A 12917-nucleotide genomic window follows, 5' to 3' on the forward strand; every position below is an offset into this window, starting at 1 on the left:
GATACTTGAAGCAGTTTTTCATTTATTCAAATGTATCTCGACATTTTGTTTGTTACCTTACTTTCAAGGGAAAACAGATAAGAGAGAGATAAAAAACTAGGGGATAGGGAGTCACTTTGAGAAAAACATTGGGGTATTTTATTATATCATCTATAAATCTAAGATTAGATTCAAATCTTATGGCCATATTCCCTTGGGAGCAAGGAAAGAATAGAGGCAAAAAATGGAATTTACTTCGGAAATAAATGGAGCTATATGAATCAATATATATATATTTAGATTAGATAGGCCAAGGGATAATGACTTGAGAATTATAGAAACGGGGTAGATTGAGAATATTTCTTCAAAAAGGGGTTGATTGAGAATAATAGGGCAACATTTCGATCCAAAGAAGTACTAGATTGAAATTCAGCAATGAAGGATGATTGGAGGATTAAGGGGCATTAAGAAAGACATATGACTAGGAGACATAGAGGATAATGTTTGGATTGAATTTGAGAGACTGAGATAGAGTTAGAAAAATAGGAGGGGGAAAACAGATTGAGATATAATGGTCGAAATTGAATTAAGAAAATAAATGAAGAGGTATCCATTTAATGAAAGTTAACAGAATTAGGTGTCATTTTAAGAGACAAGGAGATTAGTGATATGGAGAAAAAGTTTGAAGAATAGAAAATTTTAAAATGAGAAATCTTGCATTTTTTGCTTCTCTGCTAATCTTTTGCTAGAAATTAGACCTTGAAATTGGAGCGAAGTAAAATACAAAAGTAGAAGCCATTGGAATTGGAGTCCCCAATGAAGTTATTGGTGGCCGGGAACAACTTTTTGGTATTTCTATAGCATTATTTGTGTGAATTATAGTGCGATAGTTATTCCTCAAACGTGAATAGTTTTCTTGTAGATTTCTTATCTCTGAAATTGAATGGTTGACATTCACCTGCCTGCCCAGGCTAAATAAATTAATTCAAACTTATTGGAGTTTCGGACAAATCAGATGAATAATGTTTGTCACTCAAATAAAAAGAAAATTTATAGATAGTTCTATTACTTGCGTTGTATGGACAAATAGGTAGCTTTGGAACAATTCACATTACCAAAGTATCATAAAATTGAGCCGTTTATTATTTGCTATTGCTTCTTTTTAACCAGAGACTTCCAAAAAATCATTTAGTCTGGCGAAATGCTGAAGAAGAACTCAACGAAGACATGAACATGTGACACAAATAATAAACGGCTAAAAAAAAGCATCTGCATCATAAATAGTGGATAACCAACGAAGCAAAACTAAACCCAAATCATAATTAGCCATCCATTCCTGTCCTCGTCAAATTCACAGTCTTTCCAATCATCCTTTCAGCCTTTGCACCATGGCTGGTATGCAGAACAAACAATAGTCTCTGTGATGGATGACTGAATAACATTTCATTCTGTCTCATTCCGTCTGACGCAGATCCTCCTCAAATCCATCTGCAAATCCTGATCACTCAAATTCACATATGCCATATCCCTCAAACACTCATTTGGGGTCTTCAAGTTTCAAAAGGAGTGTAAACATCAGAGAGAACTAAAGGCAGATACTCCATATACATTTTACTGTCATAAGTAGCAGCCTAATCTAAGTCCTCTCAAATTCAGAGATAAGATGTTTCAGTACTGGGATATGAATAACCTGCCAATTCACTTCCATGGAACATCACTATTTTTTTTCTTTCAAAAGAAAACTAGTTTCTTAAGATGCATAATCAGCATTAAGGTGAATTTAGGATCATTGAAACTATCCAAGACAGTTAGTAATACAGAAAAAAAGTATCACAAATTTGAAGCCTGTCACGAAAAAAACATCTTTGCATAACTAAATCTGCTGTTGTTGCTCCCCATGAGGGACTCAAGTAAATGAAGAACAAGAATAACTTTCAATTTAAAAGTTTTATGCACATTTATCATATATCTTAACACGTATACCTTTCACTATTGTATGTTTCCAATGGTCATTGTGGTACAATAAATCTTGAGAGCCATTATTACATACATGTTATTTTTCTTTGAGGACATGGTCCAATGATAACTCTGTCGGCTTCTTGATGATCTGATCAAGACCTCTGAAATTTTATTTTTCGTCTTGATAATCGGGGTTTGAATGGGGGGACAGGAGGTTCCCAGGAGACTGGCAGGCTTTCATGGTTTTGCAGTGTTCCGCCTCATCGTCTCTGATGTTGAGAAACACATCATAAAGGTTCTCTAGAAACATTTACAGAAAAATGAAGACACCGACAGAGTTAGTAAGAATGTGAGGCAGCACAAAATTAAAAATACAGTTAACTCTTTTTATATTGAAAAAACACTCATATTTCCTTTAAATAAGTGAGAGCTTTAGGAGGGTACTTACCTATTTTTGGTCTCCGAGTATTTGGCACTCTATCTGTTTGGAACTCATCTGTTTAAATGCAAATTTTAAGAAAAAAATATGAAAAAATCTGGAATTCACAAATTTGAGATTCGAACTTTAGATGGCTCTTACCAAATAAGTACAGATCTTCGCTTGTGTAGTACTTCAAAGCAATCTCTGGAGCAGGTTTGAGCTTTAATTCATCTGAAGAATCCAAAGGGTATCAATTATTTTTTTGAAACTCTGGTAACTGAAGAAATATACGAAGATCAGCCATAGCATAACTTAAGTCAATCGATTCACGTATGCTGATCTCTTTAGATCATTAATTAAGAGTGAACCTTCTTTTTAGTTCAAACCTTTAGATGGTATGTTTAAAGATAACAAGAAATCTACTGGACCGTATTCATTGACAAGTGAACAAATGATGTAGGTGTGAGCTCAACCCTCCAGCGGAAGAGACCTGCTCTCCTGAAAATTAGGGTTTGGGCAGGGCAGTAACATTAAGGTTCTCGCTAGAAACTATCATGCGAATAAAAGGCTGTGCTACTCAGCACGGGTACCCAACAGGTGATGTGCTGATTCAAATGCCAAAGTGCGAGGAACAGGAGGCCTATAAATAAGGGGTGACGACAACAGCTTGGCAGATCAGGACTTTTCTTGATTTCCAAGACAGAGCCGCGTCCTCAGGGCGGAGGAGAGAGGCCCTCTCAACTCTCCCAACAGGAGGGGGAGTCAATGCAACTCACATGTGATCTTCTTCAATCTCTCATCTCATCTTTCATGATCTATCTCTACTTTTCATTAAACCTAGGATTCTGCTCTTGAAGACATTTCTATAAACATCATTTTCTTGAAGCAATTATATCTGATTTATCGTTCCATCCTGGTTATCCACCAGGATCATAAGAATGACCTTCTACTTCATTCACGTGAAAGACGGGCTTAAACAACAGTTGTACAAGGCCGTCCAATGGCCCATTTAACTTACCTCACTTCTTCTAACGTTGAATAAGTAACAAATGTCACTTTAGGTGGGCTATGGGCCGTCCTAACTTAAATCACCATTATGCATTTAAAGATCTTGCGGCATTCATGGCAGAGACATATTTAAAGGGGGCAAAGGACGAGATTTGCTCTGAGGCAGAAACATGGTGCCCGGTGAGCCTCTGCGAGACGATTGGCATCTCAGACCCGGCTGATGCCAACATTCAGATCCTTTTCCAGTTTCTGAAGACTAAGGACGAGGTAAAGGAAGCAACCATCTTCAGTGCCGAACTTACATCTTATAGACGTTCCTTCTATCCACATATGTGTGCCCTGAAGAACCTGCGGGATTCCCACAGAAACAGTTGGGATTCCTCCCATACCCCCGTCACATGTAGACTCTGGTCACTGCTCTAACTCACTGATGGCCCCTCAAGAATTCAGCCTCATCAAAACTTAAATCCAGGATCCAAAGGCACAGGGCCTATGTTTGTACAGCAACGATCAGTTTGGTCCACGACACTGTTGCCAGAAGGAGCTCAACATCATCATGATCCACCCACATGAAGCCAAGGATGCCCGGGGAACCTCCCAGAAATAGACGACAATCAATTTTCTATGGTCAAGGAAGATGCGGAGACACACGAGGCACAAGTCAAGGGTGGGTGTCAAGACCTGATCTTACTTCATTTGGCATTGAGCGTTCTGCAACCGGGCATCATCAAAGTGTCAGACATCTGGTATGATCCTCTTCTCCCTTTTAGACTAGTTTAATTGCTTCAGCCAAATAGGGACATTTTAGTCATTTACAATATGCTTGTATTTCCCTTCAAATAGAGCAGGCCCTCCTTAAGGAGGGCAGACAAGAAGTATAACCGAGCTGGTTCATCCCTGCCTCCAGCGAAGTCCATCCTACCACTATCTTCTCTCCACCAACATTCAACCCATCAGAACTCCTATGTGACATCCATTCCGCCTGCCTCTCGTCTTGCCAAAGTCCATCCCGGCATTCCCTGTCCCTCTGCCGATGACCATTCCGGCATCTTCTCCTCCCTTCCAGTCCCCTCCTTGATAGGAACTTGCCAGTTCTTATCAACATCCTGGTCCAAACCAAAGTGACCAGTCTTATGGAAACATATGCCAACCACTACATATAATTTTTTTTTGAAGAAAATAAGGAAGATCACCCAGTAGCAGTGATCAACCTGATGTTATTAAAAATAGATGAACGGTCAACACACAATGACCAAAATATGCGACCAGCTTCCCAGATTTCTTTCGATACCTATCTCACCCTCGGTCAACTACCCTATCATCTTGGGGAATGTGATACGTTTCTCGGAATGTACCTGTAGTCAAACGCCAGTTGTAATTGAAATTGACACTCTGTTGTTGATATTGATTGAGCGAGATTTTTCAAGAATCACTCGAACAACAAGAAAGTTGGAGAAAAGAATGATGGAGAGTCACCACTGACGTCCCTGGGGATGTCATCCATGAGTCCTGGTAACCGGAGAGGCCGATAGTGTGAGAATGAGGTTAGAGGAAGAGGAGAAAAAAGGGAGAACAAAAGAATGAGAGAGAGAATAGGGGAAATCTTATGGTTAGATCAATTGCTACTCGAGCAGTTCTATTTGGCCGTATTTATATTGTTGGAGGTTTGGGCTTCCATGGGATGGTAGAAGGGCCTTGACACATTACCAGGCTGGCATTTGGCATAACAACGACCTGGTATCATAGCAGAATGTCCAGCAATCCAGACGGCAATGGCGATGCAAGCACGTGGAATTATGCATACAGGAAGTGCACATCATTCATGACTTTCTAATAATGGAATTGGGGAGCATAAACCTGATCTTGGGATGTCAATGGCTCTGAACTCACCCAGGCCCATCAGATTGGGCCTGTTTGGCCACTGGGTCAAGACCAACCTAGAGATCTCTTAAGCGTTTAAGGTTTGCTTATGAAGTTTGTGGTTCTTTCCTGGAGTTTCTGAGCTGCATCCAGCAGGGTTTGGAGGCACCCACCTATCTTCTTCCCTTCACGGTCTCTCTCTTCCAGTACGTTCCTTCATAGGAACCTATCACCTTCCAAAATAAAATTTATTTCTGTACTTAATTATATTTTTGGTTTCTCAGACAATTTTTTTTACTTTGACACAGCAGAACTCAGTGGAAACATATCCACTTCGAAAATCTATTTTCTCATCACGTAAAATATAAGTCGACAGAAAAATGTATAAACTTACCAGAATTGTTTTTCAAGAATTTGTCATATGTAGAAAACGCATGCTTCTCCACACATTCTGAAAAGTGGTCTGCAGAATTTGGAAAATTAGTTTTAAAGATAAGATCCTCTCTTTCACAGGAATATTAATAAAACTATCTGATATTCTCTCATATTAAAACGGTGTCTTAATATCAGAGAAAATGTAAATCAGGCGGCTTAAAGTAACTAAGACTTTTGAGATAAACCACAAACAAAAAATAAAACAGGAATAAATAGATATAAATGAAAACCCTATTCTCAGGCAGGAATATTAGAGATGGGAATAAATTTTCAAGGCAAGAGATGTCAATGAACTACCAACTCTCAGTTTTTCTCACCATTGTCGACTTTACTCCCTCCTATCCTACCTCTACGCTTCTTTCTGCTACTGCAATGCACTCATACAGAGAAAAAAGAAAAGATCTGCATACACGATTATAAAAAAAGGAAAAAAATGTAAGATTCTATCGTCCTTTGCCTCTATGTCCTCTCTTTCCTTTAAATCAAATATAACGCCGGCAAAACGAAGAACAAAAGAGGCAAAAAGGTCAATGTGTTACAGTCCTGATGAGATCACTGATTCTTGAAATCGTAGGGTTATAAATACCTTCTTGTAAGGTCATTAGAAGGACTTTTGATAGATGATTACCCTGTGGTTTCTTGGCACGAGTAGCTGTATCCGGCTTTCGTGAGGGCAAGAGCTCCCGATTTGGAAGTTCTTGAGAGTTTGTTCACCTATCTCTCTCTCTTACCTCTTCCATCCCTCCTACTTTCCTCTCTATCCCTCGTCCCGTTTCTTGATTTTGTTAGATCTCCATGGGGATCGTAACACAATGGCTCCAATCCCCTGTAACGATGATGTGAGATAGAGCCAACTAACTCTAGGGGTATTTTGGTATGTTAATCCCATTAGGTTTACTCCGGTCCTTTGTCAGCAGCATAGTTTTCCCTTTCCCATTTAGCTACCACATCAGGTTCAAATCAGGCTGTCATAATGGATTCCCATTAATGATTTAATCAAATACCAGGTAATCCCAACAAGGTACTAACATCAACTTTTTGCTTAGCATGATATCGTAGTACATAAACACTGTTAGTGACAGAAGAAATCCAGTATTTGATCGTCAAAAGAAAATAATTGGATCGTTTGTTTTCTTCAACGGCAGAACTCAGCTCCCTGTTCGAACATTTTATTGTAAATGAAGTTCACAGTTGAACTACATAGAAACGTCTTAGAAAATGTTCCTACGCAGAAATAATTTATGGACAAAGAATGAAAAATGCTTAGGAAAAGTACCGCAATATATTTATTACTTACATGCCATTCTCGGACTCAGAATATACATAAAAACTGTCATGAAGTAATAAAAAGTTGCAATATGCTGCGCAAGGAACCTGTCAAACCATACGGAATTCCCTCCAAGTTCCTGAGCAAGAAAACAGTCACGCTTATGTCCAAAAGGATAAGAAAATCAGAATGCGTCTAACAAGATAAGAAAAAATACTATTTATAGTTTCCATTTTCTAGATACTGTTTAAATACTTTCAAGGTACAGAATCTAGAAAGTAGAAACTGTTAAACGCCATTGGAAATAATGGAATCAGCTACGAAAAGATATTTCGCTGTTCCTGTGTTTTTATCATTGTCTGTGAGAATATATGTTAGCGATGATACTTTTTCTACCTTTTTTATTTTACCCAAGAAGCTAGGAAAATTACTATTGTGTACTTTCCCCTTTTTTTACCTTAAACCTAACAGGTCTCACTAACAGCTAGTTGACCTGACTACACTGTGTAAAGTTAGAGCTTTCGTCCATGGAATAGATGAATTGTTATTCGCTCTCCTCTTCTGTGTGATCATCTTGAGGGCTCTCTTGGCAGCCTAGTCTTTTGCTGGTTCAATTGCAATGTGAAGGCTTGACCTGCTGTCTGAGATCTTCTCCTCTAGCTTAAGCTACGTCTTCCTATAATGAATTAAGACTACAATTCACGCATTTCTTACCATGTGAAGATTATTTGAATGGTATGCATCATTGAACTGAGAAATTAACTCATACTTCTTATACTTCGACTGTGCTTATAGTCAGTCAGAAAAATGATCAAAAAATTAATTTTTTATATTTTTAGCAAAAACACAAGAACAAAAATAAAAATAATAAATTATACAAAATAAAAATTCGCAAGAGTTAGAAAAACACGGAAACTTGAATTTGTAGCTTAGACTTCCAGTTTGGATATTGAGAGAGATTTTGAAATTATTGGACTGATTTATGAATAGTTTCAGAGAAGTGATTTGAGATAATTGATCATTATTTGAAAGATTTTAATTGAGAGACTCCTAGAGAAAAATTAAACATTGTTAGGGGAAGTTAATAGTGAATATGTGAGATGGAAATTATGGACATCTTTAGTTATCACTGGATATTTGCGCCCTCTAACATAAAGGCCAAGGGAAGGAGAGATGTTTAAGGAAACCTCCATGATAAGCAAGTGATGCAACTCGTTCCAGCTTTCCGCAAAATGAACTTTTAGATAGTCTGCTTTTCTCCACCAGCCGAAGCTCTCATACAAGTGAAGGACAGATATGAAAGCTACAAAAAAAACAGAGAGAGAAAAATGAGCAATTAAAATAATAATTCAATTATTTTTAATGAAAGTCATGCAGCGGTAAGATTTTCCAGTGTTAATTAAAACATCGGAGATAAAGATACTTCCAATGATCCTTGACAAAAGAGGGAAAAAATATTCATAAGGCGTTGACAGCCTCTTGAGGGATGTGCAAGAAAAAAGTCCTGAAAGAAGATCAACAACCCTCTCAAGGTCGAAAGATACTCGGAGAGAAAGAAAAAAATATTCATAAGGTGGAACTGACTTTGCCAAGAGAAACTTCCAAAATATTCACCCTGCTCTCCTAAAAGAAAGGATAGAGGTATTTCAAGGAAAAACATAGGTTAAGGAAATAACCAAATGCCCCAGGAGGGTTTGGGGATTGTATCTAGTATTTGCTGTCCCAGGACAAAGTTGTTGTAGTCATCCGGAAATTGTCCTTGGCATCCCAGTCGCAGCGATAAGCATACGGCGGCAGGCGGTGGGTGGCCGAGGGAATTTGTCCTCCAGGATCATTGTCTCCTGCCTAGATGATGATCGATAATGACTGTTTATCATAGTCTAATATGGTCTTAGCTAAGACTTATCATAATACGAGATGGCACAGAAATGGAGGTTCTCGTGCGAGACTCACACATGAGAATTCAAATGTCTGAAGGCAGGAAGGTCTGCCAGTATAAATAAGGGAGTTCACAAAGGGGAAAGAACTTTTGACTTCTTTCAAGAAAGGCAGTTGGAGTTCCACGCTGGGGATCCTCCTACTCAGAACTTGGCATGGTAGAAGGCTGATTCAGCTGGCTCCTTCAACAAAACTAGGAGGCATCAATCAGATCCCTCTCTTGCTCTCTCATTCTCGTGTTGTGACTCTTCCTCTACGTCTTAGTCACAAATAAGGCAATTGTGTGAACATTTCTAATTCTCGATATATCTCAAGCTTTACATTTTTATTGAATTTTAAGGATCTTGGAGGATTATTCTGGGAGTTATAACATAGTCATCCGAGTCACGGATGAGTGACAGAGATAAAGATGATGGTCTCATCATCGTCATCCAGGCTCAAAGGACTAACAAGGATGATGGCAATTCGTCATCCTGAACGATGATGAGAAGTGCATGTTGCATGTGGCAGAGGGAACTCATTCCCCTGTAGCCAGTGTTATCATTGTCCTCATCGTCATCGCCTGCCGCTAAGATGACAATGATGATGATAATTTTTTCATCGTCATCCTAGTCACAGCAGAGTGACAATGATGACTTCATCATCATTGACATCATCCAGGCAAGGATGAATGAAAAACACTTACTGAAGATGGCAAACAATAATTATATCAGAAATAATGCTGAATTTCCAATTCCAAAAACTAAGCAGAAAACTCTATAATCTTCAATTAGACAAGATGTTGAGAATGAACTTACCGAAGTATGGAACTCTGGCAATGGTCTCGAGTACGTAAAACCTCGCATAGTGCCTATCCCGATATAAAGCATCTAAAATCTTGATAACCGAATCCTGGGGAGAAGAAACACTAAACATCAATCGACATCGATCAACATCAATCTTCTTCCCATCTGTATAAAACTTAAATCAAGCCGAACATAGAACAAGACACGAGGCACTCAAATAAAAACAACTTCATGAAAACGCGCAATTAAAAAGAAAAAAAAAACAACATACAGTAAGAGCAACATTGATGAACTGCTCAGACTTGACGATCCATCCCTCAGAATCCCCTGGCGCATCAATTTTTGAATCCACAGTATCGACACCGTGACTGGGAAAGCCATCTATCTTGAGCTTCTCCTTCTCATCAAGAACGGTTGCTCTTACCCGGGATGACTTTCTGAAACATCAAAAAAGTACCAATTACAAAAACTACGAGAAAACAACATACAATCCCTGCATATCTTCGATAATTCATAACGTAACTGGACAAATTTTGACGACATCACTTGAAATTCTCGTAAGAATTAGACTTGATTCAAGTAAAGGGTCATACCTAGAATCTGGCAATTGCTTGAGCGGGCACCGAAACTTTGAAGATCGAAGAAAATATTTTTGCTGAAATGGATTGAAGCCAAACCCAGAAGAGAACGAACAATCTCTCCCCTTCACACGCGATGGGTTACCCACAAATCGCGAATTGGCGTACGAAAGAACGAAGGTGGCCATGTTTCTCTCCAATTCGCAGCAGACCGGTAGAGAGAGAAAGAGAGACGAGAGAGCGAGCGTGAGTTCTCGATTCTACTTCAATACTTATATAAGGGCTTTTTTCTGCAGATTATATATATTTATTAAAAATTATAAATGTTGTGCTTATCGCCAATGGGATTTTATATAATTGAATATAAAAGGTATTTTTATTTTTCTCTCGTCTTTTTCCCGGTACCATTCTTAAACATGAATCGTACGTTTTAAGAACTGGCGCACGTTCAATGAACCGAATTATTTAAAATTTCCAAATTTACTCATTATTGCTACAGGCCAAAGTACCCCTTATCTAGGTGTAAATGGCATGATATTATGACTTTGTTGCGTGGATATTCATATTTAATTCCTGAGATTTAGGAGAGTTAAAATATTTCTGGCCTGAAAATTAAGCTACCCATTGTCTACTTATTTTTGTTAATTACCCATCATAAATTGTATACCTTAGAATTTATCAAATATTCATATTTAATTCCTGAGATTTAGGAGAGTTTAAATATTTTTGGCTTGAAAATTAAGCTACCAATTATCTACTTATTCTTGTTAAGTACCCATAAAAAATTGTGTACCTTAGAATTTATCAAATATTTTAAATCTGAAGAAAGATGGCCAGAGTAGAGGATGGGCATATTCTTAGAATATCTGGACCATGAACTGAGCAGTCAAATAGAAGCGCCTGAAACATGAGGATCCAACGGCAACAAATGAACGGCCAAGATTTACAACATTAGTTCTTCTGGGGTTATTTTAAGGGCTACCAAAGAATATTATAAATCATCTGGGCTTACAAGAAAAGATCTAACTTTGTTTGTATGGTCTCAAACGTAGTGAGATCATATCAAAATATTCTAGACACCATATTGGGTGATCACAAAGCTGATAGTACTTTTGTTTATTGCATCCATTCAAATTCGTTGTAATGTTGACGTCACGTCTGTGCTCAGATGTTTTGGACATATCAATCAGCAAAATCTTAGGATTGCTCCTGGCAACTTAATAAACATGTCAGAAATTAATTGACAACAATTTGGATAATTTTTTTGGTAATTGGTAGCATTATTTTTGTTAAAACAAACCATATGTTATTGATAAATGAAACAAACATAGGGAATTATGTAAAATGGATATAGTGCATTTAAATATTTTAAATTCATTAGTTTATGAGCTTCCCCAAGTCATTATTTCATATCTTTATAATATTTTCTTGCCTTTCGCTTTATTTTTTTGTGCATGTTCTTTAGTTCTCAGTGAGAAGCTTTTCTGTACCTTTTGTGTTGTGTATAATTAGGAACTCAGTTTTAGGTATGAAGAAGGGAAGTTATATTGGGATGACTCATGAGTGGACGCGATTGTTGGTCAAGTATCAGAACAATTTGAACAGAATCAGTCAAGCCTTGATTAAGGCGACTAAATGCACTTAAGAATAATAAATACACTAGGCAAGCGGTCTTTTTTCTAAATTTTGGTTAATCATGCGTCAACAAATAAAAAAACTTGGGTGATATTGTCTGATTTTAAGAATATATTTTCTCTAAACTTTTATGCTTGTATGGTATTATGGACTCTCAGAATTTTAATACTTCAATGAAAACCATGAAAGAGACCAAATTGAACTTCAGATATTTGAAAACTCATTATGATAGCTATAGTAAACTATTGACATATGTCGGATACACTGACAATAATGAAATATTTCTTACGCCGACACAATTTAGAAGCTCCTGCTGTCCAAGTCAAAGATCACTTATTATTGGTATGGCATGCATTTCATATATCTATTTGGGTTTAAATCTCTGAAACCTGAATAAACTGTTTTTGCTTTCAGATGAAAAATATTTTCCTTTTCAAATATTGTATCCCCCAAACCAGAAATATTAGGTTGGAAGAAACTATCTTCAAATTCATAATTTTCCAGCTTATTGGGACAGCGTTAAATGTTCTACTGTAATAATAAAAAAAGTACTATTTATACAAAATAACCAGAAAATGATTTCTTATAATAAACGCTTGACATCCAAATAATTATATTAAACCAAAACATGCAGATATATATGTTAGGCCTTTAAGACACCCTGAAACGAATGAAAAATGAACTGTCTTTAAAGTTTTTATTCAAACACACAATTTAATTAAGAAAGATACTAACATATTGCTACTTCTTTATTGGACCTACATTTAGCATTTTTAAGACTTTATGAGAATAGTTTTCATCATTTTTATTTACTACTCAATAAAATGTGACGCGCTATCAGAACATCTTGGATATGTTCAATCTTGTAAGTTCCACACAATCGCTATGCGGAAATATTTAATATAGGTTCTTAAGCGGACTTCAACATGCATTTAAGGTATGATTCTGAGAAAAAATCCATGAAAGTTCACTGCAGATTATATATTAATTAATGAATATTTCTGATGGAAGAACGACAACAATGATGAATTTGATATGACACCAATGATCAA

General features: G+C 37.2%; 1 protein-coding gene across 1 annotated transcript; it reads right to left on the reverse strand.

The window, feature by feature from the left end:
- Positions 1-1894: 1894 nt before the first annotated feature.
- IM (Alternative oxidase family protein) lies at positions 1895-10485 on the reverse strand. The gene is made up of 9 exons (XM_078581622.1): positions 10246-10485; positions 9924-10089; positions 9665-9758; positions 8117-8232; positions 6960-7068; positions 5622-5690; positions 2519-2590; positions 2387-2434; positions 1895-2238 (listed from the first exon to the last, which is right to left on the reverse strand). The coding sequence occupies exons 1-9, from the start codon at positions 10416-10418 to the stop codon at positions 2108-2110; spliced, it is 978 nt and encodes a 325-aa protein (XP_078437748.1). The 5' UTR covers positions 10419-10485; the 3' UTR covers positions 1895-2107.
- Positions 10486-12917: the final 2432 nt, after the last annotated feature.

The sequence above is a fragment of the Wolffia australiana genome, chromosome 10 (assembly GCF_029677425.1).
Source record: "Wolffia australiana isolate 7733 chromosome 10, ASM2967742v1".
NCBI classification, from domain to species: Eukaryota; Viridiplantae; Streptophyta; class Magnoliopsida; order Alismatales; family Araceae; genus Wolffia; species Wolffia australiana.